This window comes from Myiozetetes cayanensis, unplaced genomic scaffold (genome assembly GCF_022539395.1).
Source record: "Myiozetetes cayanensis isolate MyiCay16 unplaced genomic scaffold, myiCay2020 scf1, whole genome shotgun sequence".
Classification (NCBI taxonomy): Eukaryota; Metazoa; Chordata; class Aves; order Passeriformes; family Tyrannidae; genus Myiozetetes; species Myiozetetes cayanensis.
The window spans coordinates 149,732,351-149,756,807 of NW_026086604.1; the positions used below are offsets into that span (position 1 = coordinate 149,732,351).

Here is a 24,457-nt window from a genome sequence, read left to right on the forward strand (position 1 = left end):
ATGGCGTGGGATGCAGCCCTGCAGCATCCTCCGTCCTGGCTGGGATCCTCCGCCCTCCTCCTGTCCTGCTCCGGGGCTGCCGTGGCTCAGCTGATCGAGGTAAGGAGAGGAGCGGCTTTCCCGGGGGTCGGGATGGGCCGGGAATGGGGGTTTTCCAAGCAGGATGGGCGGCAGGGGGAGTTAAAGTGGCCCCAAGGGGTTTGGAGGTTCTTGTTGCTTCCTGCAGGCCCCCCCCTCCAAAAAAAAAAAAACTGGGAAGAAGGAGCTTTTAAAGGGTTGAAGCCACAGCACAGCGTTTTTTAGCCCAGCTCCAACAAGTGTCACCTGTCAGGGATTCGGGGGGAGCTGGGAAAGACCAGGAATGATCCCGGTGATGCCATCCCTGGATGCACCTGCCCAAGGGAAAGGTTTGGGGGCGTTTTCCTTCTTCTTCCCTCCCTCATTCCCCCTGGCTCGGCACGAAGATGAACTCTGGAGGTGACATTCCTGCCCCAGCTCAGCTCCAGAGCTTTTCCCTGAGGATGACTGTGCACTCCCACGGCCCCAGCTCCCTCTGGAAAGGCTGGGATGGAGGGAAAAGCAGCTTCACAAGGCCTGCCAGAAGGGAAAATTCCTGCTTGGAAAAACTGCCCTCCAGAATTACAGCTGCCAACAGTTTTGCAGCTGGGGGGTCCAACCACTGCCCAACCCTCCTGCAGGTCCCTGCCTGTCTCGCTGTAAAGCGAATTAATTCAAGATTTTCAGACAGATCCCTCTTTAACTGGGCCATAAGACCCTCAGCAAGGGAGGCAGGGACCTAAAACTCCTTTCCAAACTCACAGACCGGGCTGCTGAAAACATAATTCCCAGTTTTCCCGAGCTGTTCAGCCTCTCTCAAGGTGACAAGCCAGGCAGAACTTTCTCTGACAGAGCACATTTCCCAAAACATGCTCCACTGAGCCCGTGCAGACACAGCATCCACCCACCAGGACGTTCCCTTTCCTTGCATCCCAGGCACACGTTTTACAGGAACTGTCCTCGTGCCAAAAGCCAAACAAAGAGGAACGTCAGAATTGTTATAAACCAGGTGTCAGTTTAGGCTCTGCTTTATTAAACCAGACTTTCTTCATCTGAGGCTCCTGCAAGGGCTTTTTTTTTTTTTTTTTTTTTTACTTTCAATAATGAGATAATTGGGTTGTCCTGAATAATTCAATTTTGTGCTAAGCCAGCCCAGCAGAGCAAACAGAGAAGGTCAAAGGGGCTGGACATCAAAACATTTCCCTCAGCTAAAAAAACAAACAAACAAACAACCCAAAAAGGAGAAGTAAAGTAAGCAGAAAATGTGTTTGTTTGGTTTTTTTAATGGTGTTCGAGTTGTTTTGCAAATTCATTTCCAGCTGGGAGAGAAGGGGCAATAAAAGCCTCTGAATATTGAATTTAATTGCATTGGCAAAAAGCTCTCAGAGACCTCCTGGGGGAATTCTCAGTCCCCTGGGGTGGAAGTTGAGCTGTGCAAGGGTTAGGAACTTCTCCTGGCACTGGGGGAATTTGGAAATAAAATCATGGAATCCTGGGGTGGTTTGGGATGGGAGGGACCTTAAAGACCCAGTTCCAGCCCAGGGACACCTCCCACTAGCCCAGGATGCTCCAACCTGGCCTTGGACACTCCCAGGGATCCAGAGGCAGCCACAGCTTCTCTGGGAAATCCATTCCAGTCCCTCCCAATCCTCCCAGCCAGGAATTCCTTCCCAATATCCCATCCAAACCTACCCACATCCAGGCCTTTCAAACTCATCCATGTGCTCAGACATTGTCAGCTGCTAAATAAACACCTGGAATTTTGGGAAAAGGCCCTTTTCCAGCATCACACCAAAGCTCTGGCACCAGGAAAACTGAGGAGAGGGAGAGAGAGAGGGAAGGGAGAGGGAGAGGAGAGGAGGTGGCTTTGCCTTTTTCTCCCCCTTTCCTGGGACTGCTCCCAGAAAACACGACCCATTCCATGAAATTCCTGGGGCACTGGCACAACTCCTCAGCTTTCCACCTTGCCAAACATTCCTGCTAGGATAAATGATGCTTTTTGGGAAGCAGGGAGCTCCCACAGGCAGCAGGTTGTAACATCCCTGCTCGCCTCCAACGTGCCCAAGGGATGCTCTGGAAACCTCCCTGGAAACAGGGAGGGAGGGAAATCCACATTTACAGCACCTCTAGAACAGAAATTTCCTCTTCTAAAGGTCAAGATAACCCTCATCACTTCTTCTGTTCATCCCTCTTTGGGGCCAGAGCTGAAAATCCCAGAGCTGAAAATCAGAGCTGAGAGAATCCCAGGATGGTTTGGGATGATCCTTCAGGTCCCTTCCAAACCCAACCATTCCATGATTCCATCTGCAATTCATCCCACTTAAATTCACTCATTATGACTTTTTTTTTTTCCCCCTAAATACACCATCCCATTTTATTGACCTGGGAAGGACACCCAGATCAATTATTTATTAGAATTCCCCCTTTGGACTCGGGGATTCCTGGAGGTCTTTCCAACCTCAGGGATTCTGGGATCATTCCTGCATTTCCAGTGTTGCATTTGGACTGTGCCAGGGCTTGGGTGCCCTCAGCAGATACATTTTTCCCTGGTGGATGGATATCCATGGCCAGATTCTCCATCTCCTGCTGAGGAGGAAAGGCAGGGAGAGAACATTTCTGGGTTTATTTAAAGCTCCATCCGTGCCTTTGGGATGTGGAACCAAATGCAATCAGGGATAAATATTGCTCATTTTTTCAGAGCCCAGCCCTTGCTCAGGGAAACAGCAACACCAATCAAGCCTAATTAGAGGGGACATTACAAAAAAAACCTCAAAAAGTGATGCCTTTTACTATTTTTCTTCTCTGCTGCTCAAATAAAACTCCTGAGTCCAACAACTCCCTCCTTTCCCACTGGGAATGATCCCTCTGCTTCCCCCCCAGCACCACCACTGACAGGTCCCACCTGCCTGGAATGAATCAGAAGAGAGCAATAAGGATATTTTTAATTATTTTTGGAGTTAGAAGAACCGGTGTCAAACCGTTCTGACCTAAAAAAAAATGCAACTTGCCTTGGAATGACTGAATGGTTTGGGATTTAGGAGATGTTTTGCAGCCCTGAGTTTCCAGTGCCAGATCCAGCTCCTTATGGAGGAGGTTTTTTTTCACCCCCCAGCCCTTTTTGGGCACTTGGAGAAGCAGAAGAAAGACCAGGATATCAAAATACTCCAATTCGGGGTAGTAACAACCCCCCAACCCCTGCCAGGGAGCCACTGGATCCCTGGGACACCCCAAAAATCCTCTTCCCTGCTCCTGATCCCAGAGATCAAGCACAGAGTTGGTCTCAAGGGCAGGATTTATTTGCTCTAATTTGGGACTCCAGAAACTGGGCACCCAAATCTGAGCTTGACACTGAAGGCTCTGCTCAGAATCCCTGAAATAATCATTTATTTATGATTTATTACCAGCTCTAGAGAAGTTTCCTCAGGGAAACCCAAGATGGTTTGGGTTGAAAGGACCTTAAAGCTCATCCCATTCCAACCTTCCACCAGCCCAGGTTGCCTCACTATTTCTCCCTGGAGTCGGTTCCCCTTCCCTAAAACCTGGATCTAACCTAATTTTGGGCGCTGTGCCATGTTCCAGAGAGTGCAGGGACTTCCCTGAACATCACCTGGAATATTCCCCAACCCTACATCATTTTTACCTCCTCTGCATTTCAGTTCAGGCTCCTCAGCCATCATTTTCTCTCCTCTACAAACACATTTAAACCCCAACATTTTTAGCCCAGAGCTTGCTGGTTATTCCTTTCTGCTCCTTCCCAGTTCTTCCTGCAGTCCCATCCCTATGGAACTCTGGTGGCAACGTTGCACTGAGGTTGCTCCCAGGTGTGTTTGCATCTTTTCCTTTGGTACATTCCCATTTTCTTGCCTTCAAAAGCCTTTCCCTGTTGAATGATCCCCTGAGAGCTGCCAGTGCTGCTTCTTTCCTGAATTTTCCGTGTTCCCAACAGTTCCTCCATCTAAGGATGACTCCCTGAAGCCTGATATCCTCTGGAGAAGATTTCTCTCCTTCCTCCTTCCAGCCCTCTGGAATTCTTTTGTTCAGTGCCACTGCTTTGTATGGATAAAGCAATGTCCATATTCCACTTATGGACCACATTCCATCCCCTTTGATGGAATTCTGGGGGGATTTTCTCTCCATTTTCCAGGTCTGGACCACATTCCATCCCCTTTGATGGAACTCTGGGTATTTTTTCCATTTCTGGACCACATTCCAACAGACTTGATGGAACTCTGGGGGGTTTTCCCTCCATTTTCCAGTTCTGGACCACATTCCATCCCCTCTGATGGAACTCTAGGGAGTTTTTCCCTCCATCCTTCACTTCTGGACCACATTCCATCCTCTTTCATGGAATTCTGGGTGTTTTTTTTTCCTTTCCCTGCATAAGAATCCCCTTGTCCCAGTTTCATTTCCCTTCCTCACACCTTATCCCTCTATCCCAATCCAATCATTCCATTCTCCTGACGTTTATCACGGAGCACAGGTCAGTGACTCCAAACCCTGATATTTATTCCCCAGGCACCAATCAACAGCTCCAAGTCTTGACATTTGATTTCCAAGCACAAACCAGCACTTCCAAGTTCTTGAAGCTCCTAAAATTCCTTCCACTAGGATGGGGTTTTGTTCCCCCCTCACTGTGTCACCTCCAAAAGCAAAGAGGACCAGACATGGTAATTCCTTCAAAATTATCCATAATCTGGTAGCAAGTCCTCCAATCATTCTCCATCCTGCTTCCAGAGTGATCCAGAGTCTCAGACTGCCCTACTGTTGCCCCACAATTGCTGTGGATCCCATGTCAGCACATCCCTTCCCATCTGGTTTCATTCCCAACCTTTTACTACTCCAAGAGTTCTCATCATTCCTTCAGACTGGAGAATATTTAACTATCAAAGGAATTCCTACTACACAGAATGATTAAATTTGGAAAAGGCCTCCAAGATCTTCATGTCCAACCTCTGACCAAACACCACCACCTCAGCTAAACCACCCTGAGCACTTCCAGGGATGGGGACTCCCCACCTCCCCGGGCATCACATTCCAGTTCCTCTCTCCCTTTCCCAGTTGTCCATCAGAGACAAGTCTGGAAGGAAAGACCCATCCCTTGGATAGCTGAGCTCCCCAAACTCACCAAAATAAATAAAAGTGAGGTGTCTGCCGTGGGTCAGATTGAGGCTTGCCTAGAGGGCAACCCATGCTGGGATCAGGAGTGAGGAAAGCTGATCCAAGGCAGGAAGGAAATTTAGATCTCTGGGGTCAAGGCATTAACTAGACAGAATTTTCTGACCCTGAAACTGTGCCCTGGTCCCTCCTCCCAGGGCTTTGTCCACTGCAGCTTCTCCAATTCCACCTCTTCGTTGCTGAACAAGTCAAAATAAATCCTCCAGGTTAAAAGGGAGAACTTTTGGTGTCAGATCCCACAAACTCCTCCCTCTATGGTCCTCCCAGGTGCCCCTCCAAGATCTCCCCGCTCTGACCACCCTTCCTTTTCTCCCTTAGGAGCAATTCTGCTTTTTGATCCAGTCCCTGTGCAGTGGGGAAAGGGAGACGCCCCAAATTCCAATGCCGGCTGAATTCCAAGCAGCCAGGAGCGCTGGGGAGGGGCAGGCTCAGCCAGTCCCGTGCACACAGATGGATTGTGAGCAGGATCCCCCGGGAGACAAAGCACTCCAGACGCTGCAGGAACCATCCTGCATTAGGAAGAGACTGAAATGTGGTTTGTGCTGCACGGAGAGAAGTAATTGGAGAGCAGCTCCAGCTCGGATTCACTCCGGGATATCCATTTACAGCCGGGCTGAAGAGCACTGGGATGGGCTGGGACAGGAAGGGCACAGCAGGGAATCACATGTTGAGGAGGGTTTTTTTTTAGAAATGAAGTGTTTTCAGCTTTTATCAACTTTTTACAAGGCCCAGGAGCAACAGGACACGGGGAATGGCTTCCCACTGCCAAAGAACAGGGTTAGATGGGAGATTGGGAAGGAATTCCTGGCTGGGAGGGTGGGGAGGGGCTGGAATGGATTTTCCAGAGAAGCTGTGGCTGCCCCTGGATCCCTGGAAGTGTCCAAGGCCAGGTTGGAGCACCCTGGGCTGGTGGAAGGTGTCCCTCTCAATTCCCTGACTTTTGGGAGCAGCTGGATCCCAACGTTTGGGCCTTTCCCTCCTTCCCTCCTTCTCCCACCCCCCCAGGGCAGGAACCAGCACAGTGGCACCGGTGGAGAAGCAAATGAAACACCCCCCATTTTACTTGGAAGCCTGATTTTAAAAACCTTTTATGGTCAGGAATATAAGGAATAATATGGAAGAAATAATATGCAAGGAATAATATACAAAGAAAAATCCGAGGGAAAAATCTGAGGGAAAAATCTGAGGGAAAAAATAAAATACATAAGAAACATAAAAGAAAAAATTATAAGAAATGTATAAGGAAAATATGTTAAAAAAATAAGAAATGTATAAGAAAAATATGTAGAAATATAAGAAATATATAAGAAAAATATGTAAAAAAAATAAGAAATATATAGGAAAAATATGTAAAAAAATATAAGATGTATAAGAAAAATATGTTAAAAATATAAGAAATATATAAGAAAAATATGTAAAAAAAAGAAATATATAGGAAAAATATGTAAAAAATAAGAAATATATAGGAAAAATATGTAAAAAATAGAAGAATATATAGGAAAAATATGTAAAAAATATAAGAAATATATAGGAAAAATATGTAAAAAATATAAGATGTATAAGAAAAATATGTAAAAAAATATAAGAAATATATAAGAAAAATATGTAAAAGATATAAGAAATATATAGGAAAAATATGTAAAAAATATAAGAAATATATAGGAAAATATGTAAAAATAAGAAATATATAAGAAAAATATGTTAAAAAATAAGAAATGTATAAGAAAAAATATGTAAAAATATAAGAAATATATAGGAAAAATAGGTAAAAATATAAGAAATATATAGGAAAAATAGGTAAAAATATAAGAAATATATAGGAAAAATATGTAAAAATATAAGAAATATATAGGAAAAATATGTAAAAGATATAAGAAATATATAGGAAAAATATGTAAAAATATAAGAAATATAAGAAAATATGTAAAAATATAGGAAACATATAAAAATTAGAAAAATATAAAGTATGTAGAAAAATATAAGAAATAATCAGAAAAAATATAAGAAATATATAAGAAAAATAGGTAAAAATATAATATATAAGAAAATAATATAAAAATATATTATATAAGAAAAAGATCAGAAAGATGATAGGAAAATATAAGAAAATGTGTAAAACGTAAGAAAAAGCATAAGCAAAAAATAAGGGAAAAAATAAGAAAAAAGAGACAAAATAAAAAGAAAAAAGGAGAAAAATAAAATATAAGAAAAAAGAGAAAAAGTAATATAAGGAAAAATAATATAAGAAAAATAATATAAGAAAAAATGTAAAAAATAATATACGAAAAAATAATATAAGGAAAAATAATATAAGGAAAAATAATATAAGGAAAAATAATATAAGGAAAAATAATATAAGGAAAAATAATATAAGGAAAAATAATATAAGAAAAATAATGTAAGAAAAATAATGTAAGAAAAAATAATGTAAGAAAAAATAATGTAAGAAAAAAATAAGAAAAATAATATAAGAAAAATAATGTAAGAAAAAATAATATAAGAAAAAATAATATAAGAAAGAATAATATAAGAAAAAATAATATAAGAAAAAATAATATAAGAAAAATAATATAAGAAAAAATGTAAGGAAAAATATAGGAAAAAATGTAAGAAAAAATGTAAGAAAAATATAAGAAAAATATAAGAAAAAAATAATATAACAAAAAATAATATAAGAAAAAATAAGAAAAAATATAAGAAAATATATAAGAAAAATATAAGAAAAAATATAAGGAAAAAAAAATCCAAGAAATTCCCTCCTAAGCCAAATAAATGAGCTCTTCTGAAAAAAACTGGGAACCTCAAGAACACCAAAACCATCTGCTTGGTGATGCCGAAAACCACCAATAACAATTTTTAAACCAGACAAATCTCTGCCCACAACCCCCTCCTGGTCCTCAGGGACTGTTGGGGAGCCGCCCCCCCGAGGTGCCCCCCGTGCCGAGCTCTCGGCCCCTGCAGAGCCAGGGCCGTGTCCCTTCTGTCCCTCTCTCCCCCCAGGCCACCACGGAACCCCCCAAGAAGAAGCCGGACCCCGTGACTTCGGAGACCGTGGTCATCTGGGGGCTCAGGCTCTGGCAGGTGGTCGGCATCTTTGCCCTCTTCGTCCTGGCAGTCAGTAAGTCCTCGATCCCATCCCACCCCAAAAAAGGAGGATTTGCTCCTGGAGGGCTCCCAGGGATGTCCATGAGGGGATTGTGGAGCGGGAGAGGCAAGGGGGGTGGTGAGGGAACCACCAGCAGGGATTCGTCTCATAACACACTGACCAACCAGTGGTGTCCCACAGGAGAAGACATTCCATGGGAATGGATATTCCATGTCCAAATCCACGCTGGATCCAGCCCAAATCCTGCCCTGTGTCCATCTGTGCCCTCCAGTGGGGCTGTCCCAAGTCCCAGCAGATCTGCAGTCACGGTCACATCCCAGTTACCATCCCTTCCACCTCCGTCCTGTTCCACAGGGAATCATGGAATGGTTTGGCTCGGAAGGGAACTCAAAGAGCTTTTAGTTCCATGCCACTTCCAGGAGCAGGGACAACTTCCTGGAGCAGGGACACCTTCCAGGAGCAGGGACACCTTCCTGGAGCAGGGACACCTTCCTGGAGCAGGGACACCTTCCTGGAGCAGGTTCTGGGTACCAAGGAATTCAGACCTCCTTTTTTAGGGCTTTCAGGACTTTGAGACTTGCTTTTTTTAGGGCTTCTAGGACTGTAAACCTCCTTTTTTTATGGCTTTTAAACCTCCTTTTTCAGGGCTTCTAAACCTCCTTTTTTTAGGGCTTTTAAACCTCCTTTTTCAGGGTTTTTAAACCTCCTTTTTCAGGGCTTCTAAACCTCCTTTTTTTAGGGCTTTTAAACCTCCTTTTTAGGGCTTTTAAACCTCCTTTTTCAGGGCTTTTAAGCCTCCTTTTTCAGGGCTTTTAAGCCTCCTTTTTCAGGGCTTCTAAACCTCCTTTTTTAGGGCTTTTAAACCTCCTTTTTTAGGGCTTTTAAACCTCCCTTTTTAGGGTTTTCAAGGCTTCTAAACCTGCTTTTTTTTAGGGCTTCTGGGACTATTAAACCTCCTTTTTTGGGTTTTCAGGATTTCTAAACCTGCTTTTTTTAGGGCTTCCCTCTCTGGGAAGAGTCTAAACCAGGTTCTCTGTGCCTTGCAACCCCCTCTCATGAATTTCCTTATGGGAATATCCCTCAGGCCACCTCACGACCTCACCAAAATCCAAAGGAAGGACCTTCTGCTCTCTCCTTGAACCACCCAAACTTCACACAGCAAAATTCCATCAGTTTGATACGAGACAAACGTGATAAATCCATTTCTTTCCCATTTTTTTTTTGTTGCTCTCCAGACCTTTCCAGAGTGTGTTAAGTAATTAATTTCTTCCAAACTCCTCTAGAATTCCTTTGACCCTCCTCCTTTTCCTGTTTGGAAACAGGAACAAAACCAGTTTCCAATCTCTGAATGTAAATCCCATCAATCTGGAGATCAAAGACCACCTCAAATCCACGAAAAATTGATTGCTAAAATCACAGCAAACACTCATAAAAACTGATTCCTAAAAATCATAAAATATCCTGAGCGGGAAGGAACCCACAAAAATCAGAGTCCAAGCCCTGACTCCGAAAATTAAATGTGTTGTGAACACCATAGAAAGGAAGTTACAGCCTGATTGTTTAAAATCCTGAAAGCAGCGAATTGGGAACTAAAATCTAAAATTGGGAACTAAAATAATTTTCAGGTTCTGTGTTTGGACAAGGAAACAAATAGTTTTGTGTGATTTAATAAATTAATATCTATTTTAAGGGTTGAGTTCCCACTAATTCACAGGGAGTTCAACAGAATCAACATTATCAGAGTCCTAAAATATATTTATTATTGGAGGAGGAGGAGGAAAGTGTTTGTAGGAGATTTGTGAGGGTTTTGTTGGGCTGAAACTCGGTGATAAATAGATTTAGTGCATCTCAACATGAAATAAAGTCAGTTTAAGGCTTTGCTGCCAACACAGGGGGAATCTGGGGACAACAGCAATGAATTAATCACAATTAAATTAATTAACAATTAATCCTCTATCATCCAAGGTGCAGTGAATTAAAATAACTGAGCTGTGTGGTCGTTTCTCACCTGAGAAAAATTGCTGAAGATAAAAAATGAATAAAGTAAATATATGTAAATGGCAAAAAAAATCATTAAAAATAAATATATAAATGAAAAAGTAAAAAATCACTAGAAATAAAACTATAAATGAGAAGGAAAAAACGCTAAAATAAAAAAATAAAATAAATCTAGAAGTGAAAAGCAAAAAGCACTAAAAATAAAAAATAAAAAGTAAATATGTACGTAGAAAGTAAGAAACCCTCACTAAAAATAAAAACAGAAAAAAATTACTAAAAATAAATATATAAATGAAAGAAGCAAAAAAAGCACTAAAAATAAAAAATTAATATACAAATAAAAAACACTAAACATAAAAAATTAATTAAATAAATTAAAAGCAAAAAACTCCACTAAAAATAAAAAAGAAAATAAATCTATACATAAAAAGCAAAAGAAAATCACTAAAAATAAAAAATAAATAAGTATATAAATAAAAAGCAACAAAACCCACCAAAAAAGGGGGAAAATTAATATATAAATAAAAAGCAAAACACCCACTAAAAATAAAGGAAATAAATAAAATAAATCCATATATAAAAAGCAAACGAAAATCACTAAAAAATAACAAATGGATTAACTATTTAAATAAAAAGCAAAAAAATCCACTAAAACTAAATTAAGTAAATATATAAATAAAAAGCAAAACACTCACAAAAACCCCAAATAAAATAAATCTATAAAAAAAAGCAAAAGAAAGTCACCAAAAAAATAAAAAATAAATGAAATATACATGAAAAAGAAAAAAGGACAAAACCTAAATTAAATAGATATATAAATAAAAAACAAAAGCCCACTAAAAATAAAAATTGAATAGAATAAATCTAGTCAGGATATTCAAGAATAAATCTTTTAAATGAAAAGCAAAACAAAATCACCAAAAAAGTAAATGAAATAAATCTATAAATACAAAGAAAAAAAAAAAAAAAACAAAATAAAACAACAAAAAACCCACAGTAAAATAAACGATAATAAAATACGAATAAACAATAAAGATCTCTAAAATTTCAATAGTAAATTTAGAAATAAATTGGAATAATAGAAAGCCGTTCTGGTATCATGAACATTCTTGTGGGCCTTAAAATGTTGTTTATATATAATATTTTATAAATAATAATTTCTAGCTAATAAAATGAGTGCACAAACCCGAAGATTTAGAGAAGATAAATATATAAAAATAGAAATAGATCTCGGATCCGAGTGAGGTTTCCAACTCTTGCTCTCAGCGCCTCCCACCAGGTGGCACCAGCACATCATAAAAAGGCAGGAAAACCATCTGCGATCCCAAATTCTTTTCCATTCCCGGAACAAGCCACCACCTCCCAAAATATCCAGTTAACACCAAGCAAGAGGGGTTTTGGAGATCCCCAGGGCAGGGAAAACAGGAGCCCATATTCCTGTTTCTCAGCTGGTGTAAATGAATGGAGGGACCAGCATCTTTTTCTACCAATTAATTATGGATGGGAAACTGTTTAAAATTCCCCACTAAAACCCGCAAATTCCATTAAAAAAGCCCCATATCCCGCAGTGTTCAAAGATGGCCCAAAAACCTTCAAAATTCCCCACTAAAATCCCCAGATTCCATCAAAACAGCCCCATATCCTACTAAAATAGCCAATGATTTCACCAAAATACACCCAAATACATGTAAAATACACCTAAAGTACCCCCAAATCTCCCAAAGTATCCCAGAATTTTCCCAAGTCCTCCCAGTATTCCCAAACTTAAAAAACCACCTCCAAAAAAATCCCAAATTCCATCAAATCCAGCCAAAAGACATGCAAAATACACCCAACCCCAAAAATCATCCCCAAATCCTCCCAAATTCCCCCAAATCCCATCAGAATACCCCAAATATTCCAAAATTCCCACAAAATCCATTCAGATCCCTGCAAATCCCATTGAAATAGCCCCAAAGCCCACAAAAAGCCACCAAATTCCCCCCAAATCCACCCAAAGCCCCCTAAAATGCCCCCTAAAATCCATCCAAAGCCCCATCAAATTCCCCCCAAATCCCCCCAAAATACCTCCAAACCCACCCAAATCCCCAAATATCCCCAAAATTCCCCGTAGAAACGTTGGATTCCACCCCAAAACCGGGGATTTATTCCCTAAAAAGTCCCATTTTTCACCTCAAAAATGCATCCCAGTCCTGCTCCCAGCTTTTAATTGGGATGCTGTGGATAAAAGGTTGGGAGAGCTCCAGCCTAGGAACTTCTTGCATAAAAGACCCCCAGAAGGAGACAGAAAGTATAAGCCATCAGGAGCTTTTAAAATTAATTAATAAATTCTTTAATTTAATTAATTCTGGGTTAATTAATAGCTCAAATTGCCGGATAAAACATCCAATATAGATTTTTTTTTCTGCCATGATTCCTCTCAATCTGCCCTGAGAGGCCTTCAGGGGAGACATCTGGAATGGCCAGATGAAAGAATAAGTGGGGTAATTAGGGTTTGCTTTGGATAAATAAAGATATTAATGAATTCATGAATTTATTAACTTATTAATAACACAGAAATAGGAGCTGACCTGTGGCCTCAAGTGCCCTGGATTTGCCTGGATGCTCCAGGTTTGCTTCTTTAAAACATTTCCTCGACTGTAAATTCCCTAAGGAGACATTTGTTGTGGTGAGAGGGCCGAGCCTGATATTTGTGTGGAAACAAATCCCTGGAAAACAAAGGTCTGGAGGGGAAAATAAGGCCAAAAAAATAAATTAATTGCTCCCCTGTGCTGAGTGCCTGGAGAAAGCAAAGGTCTTCCAGACTCTCACTGAACCCACTCGGTTCAGCTCATTAGGGAAGAAGATCAAAAGGCCACTGGATTGAAGGAATTCCAGAAGAAAAGATGGGAAAAAAATACAAAGGATATTTTTAGTTTAGTGGAGAAAGGCAAGGGCAGAGCCTGGGAATGAAGAGCAGGGGGATCCCAAGGAGAGTTGGGGCGGTGATTCCACACTGCCACACCCTGCTCCCCTCTCCCTGCAGAAAGGGGGGGTTCAATCCAGGAGCACGAGGAATTCTCCCTCAGGAAGAAATTAAACACAAGGATCTGGGATGTGGGAAGAGGCTGGAAAGTGGGGACAGAGCCTCCTGCCCAGCCAGTAGCAAAACATCCCGTGTGGAGCTGCTGAGCAAACCCTGGAGCAGCCCTGACCCCTGCCAGGAGTTATTCCAGGGTGTCCTCAGGGCATTTTCCAGAGGTGGATAAACCTAAAAACATGTTTGGTACAAATACTGGGATTGCAGTCTCCCCCTTCTTTGGCTCCTGGGTTTTATTTCTTTCTAGGAAATGAGAACATTAATCCAAGGATTAGCGTTTCATGGGAAGAAGAGCAATAGAATGGGATAAAAAACAGGATTGAGGAGGGTTCTGAGAATGCATCTCAAAAGGGACAAAGACAGGGACACCTCCCACTATCCCAGGTGGGGCTGGGGGCAGAAAATGCAGCTTTTCCTTCGCTCTTCCTGGCTCCTGTTTGATCTGCACCTTCAAAGCCTCTCCCCTTGAAGCTGAGTTGGCAGAAGATGCCGTGAGATGGAGGCTGAGGGACAACTTCCAGCTGCTCAGCCCATCCCATCCCATCCCAACTTCCAGCTGCTCCTCCCATCCCATCCCATCCCAACTTCCAGCCACTCACCCCATCCCAACTTCCAGCCACTCACCCCATCCCAACTTCCAGCTGCTCCTCCCATCCCACCCCAACTTCCAGCTGCTCCTCCTTGGGGCAGCAGCAGCACCACACGAGGGCCGTGGCCGGGCCAGTTTTCCTGGGATGCCTTTGCTTGATGGCATTTCATTGGGAGGGAAAATGTTGCCTTGGAATATGGCCCAGGAAACCCTGGAGGCTTCACTGGCACAGATTTGAAGCCTGTGTTCAAAAAGCTAAAATTTTTTGAAATAACTTTAAAAAATAAAAAATGGAAGGAATCTCAATGAATCATGGAATGGTTTGGGTTGGAAGAGACCTTAAGGGTCGTGCAGCTCCAAGCAGGGACACCTTCCACTTACCCCACGTTGCTCCAGCCTGGCCTTGGACACTCCCAGGGATCCAGGGGCAGCCACAGCTTCTCTGGGAAATCCATTCCAGTCCCTCCCCACCCTCCCAGCCAGGAATTCCTTCCCAGTATCCCACCTATTCCATGTCAGTTCAAACCATTCCCTCTTATCCTGTCATTCCGTGCCCTCTCAACCAGCTCCTCGAGCACCAACTCTCCAGGCTTTGCTTCTCCCAAAATCTTTAAACAGGGGCTGCCCTTAACCCAGGGAATAAATCAGCATTAATTGCATTATTATTGCTAATTAACTCCCAGCAGCTCAGGCTTCTTTTGCTAAATGTTCATTAACAGCTTCGTTGGCAGCCTGGATTTGCTGCAGCTTTCAGAGGGGGACAAACCTGCTGTGGATTGCAGCCAATTTCCCTTGAATTTCTGGGAATGCCGAGTCTTTCCCACCTCCCAGTTGTCCCTGTCCTGTTTTTCCCGAGTTTAAAAGTTTCCTGGTTTAAATGTGCCGTGTTACTGCTGCTGGGATGAGTTCCCTACAGTGAGTTTTGAGCAGGAGAAGGGGCCAGGTGGATGTTTCATTTACATCCCACCCACCTCTTTTCCTTGGATTTTCGAGTGTGCTTTTAATTCACCTCAATTAGGAAGCCAAATATTTTAGTTTCTCCCAGTGGGAGTAAAGACAAAGCCCTGATTTCATCCCAAACATCTTGATCTTTGTGGTGGAAAATCAGGGTTAACATTTGCTCTGTTGCTGGTAGATTTTTTTTGGGGGGGGGGGGTTATTTCTCAGCTTTTCCAGACTGAATAATTTTGGATTTGATTATTAGGGACATATAAAATAGTGAAAAGTGTGAAAATAATGAAAATGGGCTAAAATCCAGAAAAGAACAAGCCTCTTCCTTATTTTCCAAGTCAGGGAAAACATATTAAATATATTATTATATATTATATTAAATATCTAACAAAGCACAAAAATATATCACATGTATAAATATAAATATAAATAACTCTTTTATCGTCACAGAGAGCAAAAAAAATCGACTCTTTTAAGAAAGCAGCACCAAGTATTCTGTTTTCCCTCCTGGAAAATGACATTTCCCAGGCTCAGCCTGGCAGGGGAGCAACGATTTGATCCCTTGTCAGCTCCAAATTTCAAGTGTGGAAAGAGAACATCCCGTACAGGATCAGCCCTGACTGCTTCATTTAAACCAGAAATGTTCTTTTGGAAGGAGGGGCCTGAATTTTCAACCCTGTATTTGGTGGCACCAGAAAAGGGGGGAGGGAAAAAAAAAAAAGAGGTGAAAAAAGTGATTTGTGGAAGCCAAACAGACAAAAAATCTTCAGGTGGTATTAAAAGAAAGGGGAAAAAAGTGTGTTTTAATTGTGCAGTTTAGGATAAATTGTGCTGATTAGGATAAACTCATGGATTATTAATACAGAAGAGCTGAGAAAATGGAGAGAATGGAACATTTCTCCAGTACAGTTTGTCTCTCAGGATGTTTCTTCTGCTGCTTTCTGTGTTTTGACAGAGGGGAAACCAGGAGTGTTTTTAGTAAAATATAATTATTATTTTACATACTATATTATATTATATTTTTATATATTTTATTTATATTAATTTAATTATATTATTATAGATACACTTTATTTTATATTATAGTTTTTATATTCTATTCAATTATATATGTAATTTAATATTATATTTTATATATACTATATGAATATATATTTATATTATAGTGTATATAAACTATATTTAGATTAAACAGCATCTGGAATATAAATACATACATAATATAAATATATATTTACATGAAAATATAAATATTTTAAACCTTGATGTTTTCATGGGTTTTCCATGCAGTTATTTAGGGATGGATACACCTTCATGGAATCATGGAATGGTTGGGTGGGAAGGGACCTTAAACACCATCCCTGCCACAATTCCATCATTCCATCTGGGTTCTTCCCTTTCCTTCTGTAAGACAAGGAAATGCTCAATTCCCCTCAGGTTGTTCCTGACCCTCCTGGAAGAACAAGGATAAAAGATCCTTGATTGCTTCCCAATCCCAGATTATTCCAACTCCATGTTGTTCTCAGCCCCAGTGGGAACATTCAGGTGGCCCCGAGTGTGATTCCACCCCAGCACCTCCACTGCAAACTGGGATTTTTGGGCACCAAATTTCGGGAAAGGGATTGGTTTTGACAGGCTGGGAGAGCTGGGAATGTTCCCCTGGAGAAGAGAAGGATCCAGGGAGACCTGAGAGCCCCTCCCAGGGCCTAAAGGGGCTCCAGGAGAGCTGGAGAGGGACTGGGGACAAGGGATGGGAGGACAGGACAAGGGGGAATATGACTTTGAAGCCAGAGGGCAGGGCTAGATGGGATATTGGGAAGGAATTCTTGGCTGGGAGGGGCTGGAATGGATTTCCCAGAGAAGCTGTGGCTGCCTTTGGATCCCTGGGAGTGTCCAAGGCCAGGCTGGAGCAACCTGGGCTAGTGGGAGGTGTCCCTGCGTCCCTGTTAGGGCCAAAGAGAGGATGAATTGTCCTTGTTGGTGCTGAGGCTCAGCAACACCAGTGGCAGAAATGGTTCAGACAATGCTTTCCACTGGTTTTGGTGGGAAGGACCATCAGTCCTTTCCCACAGCTCAGCTGGGAATCCTTTCTTTTCCGTGGCTCACACAGTGTGACCCCGTCCCCCAGCACTGATGGAAACGGCTCCAGGAACTCCCTCCTGAAATGAGGGTTTCTCCTGCTGTGCCCTGCAGCCTTAAAATCCACCTTATATCCATTTTAATACAGCTTTTTAGCACCTTTAGGACTGAACTTTTCCCTAAATTCCAGTGTGATTCCACTGCAGCACCTCCACAGCAAACCCGATTTCTTGGCCCAAGTCCCCTTATTTGCTCCCCTCAATTAATTAAGAAAACCCTTGGCAACAAACCTGTGGCTTATTCTCTGATGTCATCTAAAAGTATTCAGGATATATCTAGATATTAAATTCACATATATATATATAAAAATAAACTCTATGTCTAGATATTAAATTCCTATATGTATATATAAACTCTCCATCTAGATATTAAACTCCTATATATATATATAAACTCTAGATATTAAACTCCTATATAAAAACTCTCTATATTAAACTAATATATATATATATAAGCTCTCTACCTAGATATTAAACTCCTATATATATAAACTCTCTATCTAGATATTAAACTCCTATATATATAAACTATCTAGATATTAAACTGCCCTATATATATAAACTCTCTATCTAGATATTAAACTCCTATATATAAACTGTATATCTAGATATTAAACTCCTCATATATATATAAAACTCTCTAGATATTAAACTCATATATATATATAAACTGTATATCTAGATATTAAACTCACATATATCTATAAACCCTCTATCTAGATATTAAACTCTTCATATATATATAAAAACTCTCTATCTAGATATTAAACTCCTCATATATATATAAAAACTATATCTAGATATTAAACTCCTCATATATATATAAAAACTATATCTAGATATTAAACTCCTATATATATAAACTCTCTATCTAGATATTAAACTCCTATATATATATAAAAACTCTCTATCTAGATATTAAACATATATATGTATATCTATAAACTCTCTATCTAGATATTAAATTCTCTCTCTATATATAAACTCTCAATCTAGATATTAAACTCCTATATATATATATATAAAAACTCTAAATATTCAACTCCTGGCTGAGCCCCTGGGCCAGCAGCTCCTGGGGCTGGGGTCTCACAGCGGGTCAGGGGGTGGGGTGAAGGTGAAGGGGCAGTTTTGGGAGTGGGTGTAAGAGCTGAGCAAGTGCCCCAAAATCATCCTGAGGTGAGAGGATGAGGCTGTGACCCCTCTGCAGTTCAGGGGGTGCTCTGGGGATGATTTTGGTGCTCGCACCGTCACTAATCGAGGGCTTTCGGCCAAAAGAAAGCCTCGGAGAGTTCTCCTCCGGCTTTCAGGTCAAAGGACCGCCCTGACTAATCCACGGGCTCATTTCCCCATCTCCCTTCCCAGTCATCACCCTGTGCTGCATCTTCAAGTGCCGGATCCCGCGCACCAGGAAGGAGATCGAGGCGCGTTACGCCCAGCGCCAGGCGGCCAAGAACTACGCGGACAAGCTGGACACTGTGCCGCCCCTCAACGAGCTCACAGAGATCCCTGGAGGTACCTGCCCTGCCCACACCCTCCCCACACCCTCCTCCTGCTCCGGGGTTCGCTCCTGAGAGGGTCCTCCCGTGGTGGGGGTCACTGTGGGTGACCTCAGTGCCACCTTTAAACCCGTCCTATCTGAAGGTAAACCCTCTCCCAGCATTAAGATCACCCTGAACCTGCTGCATTTGGGGCAGCAGACACAGGTATTTAGATGAAAAGGACCTTCTCCATTGGTCCAAGCCCTTGGAAAGCATAAAAATCTTGGAAAAGACCTCCAAGATCATCCAGTCCAACTTTTGGCCGAACCCCACCTTTAACCCGTAGTTTGAAGTGCCACAGCCACTTGTTTTCTGAACATTTCCAGGGATGGGAACTCCACCACCTCCCTTGGCAGCCTGTTCCAATGTTTAACTCCTCTTCCAGCAAAGAATTTTTTCCCAATATCCAACCTGAACCTCCCCTGGTGCAACTCAGGACAGTTTCCCTTTGTCCTACCTGTTGTTTTCCCGTGAGAAGAGCCCGACCTCCTTCCTCCTCCCTCCTTTCAGGGAGCTGTAGAGTGCAACAAGGAATTCCATCTTTCAGTTTTCCATGGGGGCTGATTAATTTTAAGGGCCAGCCCTTGGGTTTTAGGGGGTACCAGCAGGAAAAAAAAAAAAAAAAAAAAGAAAGGAGTTGTTGGAGTTCCACATGGATGGTTTTCCCTGCTGGGCTGAGCAGGAGTGTTGCTGTCTGTGCTCTCTGTTGCTCTCACTCTCCTCTCCTGGTTCTGTGCCACAGGCTCTACTGAAACTCTCCTTACTCTCTCTGGTCATGTCCAGCCCAGACCTCTCAACTCCCTGCCTGTGCTGAAAGAAGAGGATGAAATGGCCCTGCAAGGAAATTAGGGATCTGCCTTCCTGCCTGCCTGTCTGTCTGTGGCTTCTCTTTCCCGCTGGGATCCATCAGCCCTTGGACTTTCTGCTTCTCCTTTCTGCATTTGGCCTCTGTTTTCTCCGGTTTTAGGACCTTTATTTTCCTCTCTTCCCTGTGTCTCTGCAAACCCTGTGACCTGCTGCTTCCTAAAAACTGCAAGTTTCCTTCGTTCAAAAATGGGATGTTTCAGTCCCTGGATCGTGGGAAGAGGCAGATGAAACAACTGCAGCAGTTTAGTCCTACACCAGCAAAATGCACAACTAAAAGAGTTTGCCAGTAGGAACTTGCCCAAAGCTCAGGATTTCAGAGGTGTCCTGACATCTGACCACGAACTGAGGATGCTCAGACCCCTCTCTGGAGCAGAACCCGACTGGCCACTTGAATTTAACCTGCTTTAAAGTCCAAGGTCACCCGAAGGTGTGGTTGGTTCAGTCTTACCCGTCCGAGCAATCCCACGTGGAAAATGCCCACATTTGGGGCAGGAAATCGAAGTATCCTTTGGTTCACTGCCCAAAAAAGTCCAAATTCTGAGTCCTTGAAGACCAGGTCTCAGCAGATCCCAGGGGCTGGGAAGGAACATGCCTGTAAAGAGCAGGAATCCAAATTCCCTCGCTTGCTGCCCCATCCTCTTCCTGCCGAGCTGTTACTTCTGGAAAACCAATAAATTAAGGATAAGAACATCCAGAAGAGGCAGAAAGGGTTTTTTGGGCAGCAAAATGGCTGTTTCACCCCAGAATGCTGAGAAATGTTGACCTTTCCATCCCACAGACACATCCATGTGCTCCATCCAAGGGCTGGATATTGGGTGTGGATTTAATGAGACGAGGGTGAATCATTGCAGCAGGAGCTCCTGAAAAAAATGAGCCCAAGAAATCAATTTCTTGGGAATCAGCTGCACCACGAATCCTCCCTGAAAGACCTTTTCTCCAGTGAAATGCTTGGCCACCCTTTGGGAATTCCAGGATTATGGTCCTGGTGCCAGGGTAGGAGGTTGATGGATAACGTGCTGCTGAGTGGCTGCTGCTATTTGATAATAACTCACCGAGTTCCTGGTCCTCTTGGACTTGGCAGATCTAAATCTCCCCAAATTGCCCTGAGGGAACTGGTCCTGGAATGGGAATCACCTGTCCATAAGTGTTTTATCTGTGGAGATAGATGGGGGGTTAGACTGTGCCAGCACTATTTGTCCAGACTGTCATCCCTGTATCCAAGGTGGAAAATAAAAGTGGATGTGATTCCTTTCAGGGCAGGGGGGGTGCTGAAGTGGGAGAGGGGGAAACTGTGCCTTAAAAATTCCTGTGTGTCTCCAACTCAGGAGGCTCCAAAGGATTCACTCAGCGAGTGATGTCAGATGCCATCAGTCACGGATCTATCACAGTGCTGAAATATTCTCCTTTTCTTGGCATTATTTCCCCCCCTCAACACTTCACATCTCTTAGAATGGAATATTTGAGGTGCCAGCTGGCTCTCCCTGAACTTTTTTGGAGTGCCAGACAGGACAAGCCCTTCTACTGGGAGTAAATTAAATGGCCTTTTAGGGGGTCAAGTGGATAAACTGGGATATAAAATTGATTTGTTTGTGCTCTGTCTCCCAGCCTGGGGGAGAAGAACAAGCAGGACTTGGCCTTTGCTCTGGGTGCAGATTTACTGTCCAGGTCCTGGGAGATCTCCAAGTATTGCACTCTGAGGCTGCTCCAGCTGATATTTTGGGAGTTCACCTGGTTTCTGTCACATTTATCCAGAAAGCAGAAAATGGGCTGGGTTGGTTCCTTTTTTTTTTTCCCCTCCCTCTCTCCCTTTTTTTTTTTTTTTTTTTTTTTAACATGAGGTGCCAGGATTTCCCCTGGGATTGTAAGGAAGGGTCTGTGTTGTTCTCCTCCCATTTGGACAAAGGAATTGCCAGTTCCCAAGCTCAGAGGGTGGCACTTCATTTTAATGTCCATATTAAAGGGATATTTCTGGTAAATGTAAAATAAACCATGGAATTGCACAATTATGGAATGCTTTGGGTTGGAAGGGACCTGAAAGATCATGCAGTGCCACCCCCTGCCATGGGCAGGGACACCTTCCACCAGCCCAGGTTGCTCCAGCCTGGCCTTGGACACTTCCAGGGATCCAGGGGCAGCCACAGCTTCTCTGGGCGACCTGTGCCAGGGCCTGCCCACCTTTATAATAAAGAATTCCTTCCTAATATCCAGTTAAAGGAGACACAGCCCACAGACAGAGAAATAATTTTAGAAAAGCCCCATAAAAACCCAAATCCGAGGTTTGTCCTGAATTGCATAAGAGATGTTTCTGTTCCTCCTTGTGGAAGGAGACAACTCCCAGTCGTTCCTGGGAAGTGTTCATGGACTGTGTTTTAACATCCATGGATCAGTTCCTACCAAGAGGAGCCATTTCCTTCAATAAATCCACAAATCAGCCCTTGAAATGATTATTATTTATCCCCTTACCTTCTGGAACCAAAGACATGAAAAGCTGCCCATCAGTGAGCAAGCAGGAGGAAAAAAGCCCCAGCAGAATATTTTCCCTTTGCCCAAGATTTGTCCCAAGCAGGGAGCAGGAATTTTGAGCTTTTCCCAGCTGTTTTCAACCCAAATTAACTCCTTTCCTGTTTTCTTTTTTTTTTTTTTCCTCTCTCCATCCTTCCAACAGCTCAGCCTACAGAGGAAAAGAAGGAAGAAGTTCCCACCGTGTCTGGAAAAGTGGACACGGCTCAGGGGAAGAAAGATGGATCCAAGGGCACCAAGAAGAAGGAGGGGGAGAAGGAGGAGAAAGAAGGGAAGAAAGAAGGGAAGGATGGGGCCAAAAAGAAAGAAGGAGAAAAGGGAGAAAAGGGAGGAAAAGGAGAAAAAGGAGGAAAAGAAGAAAAGGGGGGAAAAGAAGAAAAAGGAGGGAAAGGAGAAAAGGGGGGGAAAGAAGAAAAGGGGGGAAAAGGAGAAAAGGGGGGAAAGGACACAAGTGACAAGAAAGAAGGTGGTGGGAAGAAAGAAGGGGAAGCAGGAAAGGCAGGAGGAGGCAGCAAAAGCAACGGGAAGGCTGCTGGGAATGCCAAGGCCCCAGCAAAGAAGAAGTGACCTCGCTGGAAGGCGGGGCTGGCACTTTTTTGGGAGGACAAATTGCTGTGGGAGGAGAGCTGGGAGCAGGCAGGACAGGGCTGTCCATGTGCTCCAGCTGTTGAGTGCCATTGGATACGGATTGACTCCCTTTTGGAAGACCAAGTGGCTGGTTTTTGATCCACCCAAGGAAACTTTTATCTCACAATTAAAGTTCAGAGCTCCGTGGGAGCAAGAGTTGGAACCAAACTGCGCCTGGAATGAGGATCAGGGCTTTGGAGCAACCTGGAAAGGCACAGAGGGGAAGCTCTGAAGTGCCAGGAGGACAAGGCTCACCTCAAATTTGTGCTCCCTGAGGACCTTCAGGGCTTTGATCGAGATTTCCTGGCACTCCTCACCTCCTAAACAGGAATTGCATGGATTTGAGGGATTAGGGAATTTCTGGATGCTCAAACCCCAGGAGTGGAGTTCTCTGAGTGGTTTCTCACAGGTGGTTGGGAGACTCGGGTGGAAGTTTTCCTTCCTTCTCAGATGCCTCTTTGCCCTGGAGGGAACACGGAGAAATCATCTCTTCCAGAAGATTTATCCACCTTTTCCTCTTTTTTTTTTTTTTTTTGCTGATGAAAGGCACAAATCAAAGCTCCAGGGGGATAAAATAAACCTCCTGCTGCTGCTGCTGCTGCAGGGAGTCCCTGCCCTCAGCCCATCATCCCCCTTGGGAAAGGCAACAAGGTGCCAGTGGGATGAAGGGGAGGTGAAGATGCTCTCGGTGTGGTTTTGTAAAAAAATCTCAGCAATTTACACCTTAAAATTAACAGCAGTTGGGTAATCAGCTAAAAAGCTAATTGGGGATAGCTTGCAAGGTGTTGGGATGAGTAAAATTCTCCCTGGTGTCTCTGCTGGATGCACCAGCTGTGAGTTATCCACTGGCATGGATTTATCCATGGGGAAAGGAGGGAATTACCTCCAGTCCTTTCTTCTTCTCAGGCCCCATGAATTGGATTTATTTTACTCCAAGTGTTTTCTGTCCCCCCTCTGGTTTCACCATGGACAGAGAGTTGATTTGTCACTGCAAAGACATTTCTCACTTGTCCCAACTTTCCTTGTCCCAACTTTCCTGTCCCTTCTCTCCCATCCAAACCCAACGTATTAATGGGGCCATTCAGCTCCTAAAAAGCCCCCAAATCACCCAGAGCTCTTTAAGGGGTGGTGTCAGGCCTGAGGAGCCACAGGAATGAACCTGAGAGGTCTCAGATGGCCCATTTTTGGCTCAGGACAGCTGGGCTGCCCATACAATAAGGAATTAATCCTAAATTAAAACCAGTTTGGGATGTTCAGAGTGAGGGTGTTGGCTCAGTTCGGTGAGAGGAGCGGGTTCATTCCCGACCCAAAATCTCCACGGAGGAAAATCCACCCCTTTCCATTGGTAAGCTCTTTATCCCAGGGTAAAATAGTTCTTCCCTCACCCCCCATCTCCCACTGAAAAAAAAAAAATTATCCAAATCAAAAATAAAACACTGCTTTGGGATTGCCCTTTGTGATCCCCCGGGATTCCTTCCTGCCAAAACCTCCCAGGTCACATCACAGGGGCTTGGGGGGGCATTTTTTACTGATTAAAAAGAAAGATGTTCTGTTAAAAATATATTTATTTCTCCTCTGGGAAGGGTCACCTGAGGGGTAGGGCTGAGTTGCTCAGAGTGGCAGAGTGTGGGTGGGAAGCAGGGAATCCATCCCAGGGGATGGAAGGAAACCTCCTGTCCTGGTGCCTGGATATGGAGGGAAATAAACTAATAAATAAATAAATAAAAAATAATAAAAAAATAATAAAATATTGCTTTGGGATTCCTGGAGCCTTTGCAATCCCCCTGGATTCCTTTCTGCCAAATCAGAGAG

At 42.9% G+C, this 24,457-nt stretch overlaps 1 protein-coding gene across 1 annotated transcript; it reads left to right on the forward strand.

Moving 5' to 3' along the window:
• On the forward strand, positions 1 to 22,289 carry TMIE (transmembrane inner ear). The gene is made up of 5 exons (XM_050336777.1): positions 1 to 99; positions 8,233 to 8,350; positions 18,456 to 18,605; positions 19,374 to 19,925; positions 22,164 to 22,289. The coding sequence occupies exons 1-4, from the start codon at positions 1 to 3 to the stop codon at positions 19,478 to 19,480; spliced, it is 474 nt and encodes a 157-aa protein (XP_050192734.1). The 3' UTR covers positions 19,481 to 19,925; positions 22,164 to 22,289.
• The last annotated feature ends 2,168 nt before the right edge of the window (positions 22,290 to 24,457 follow it).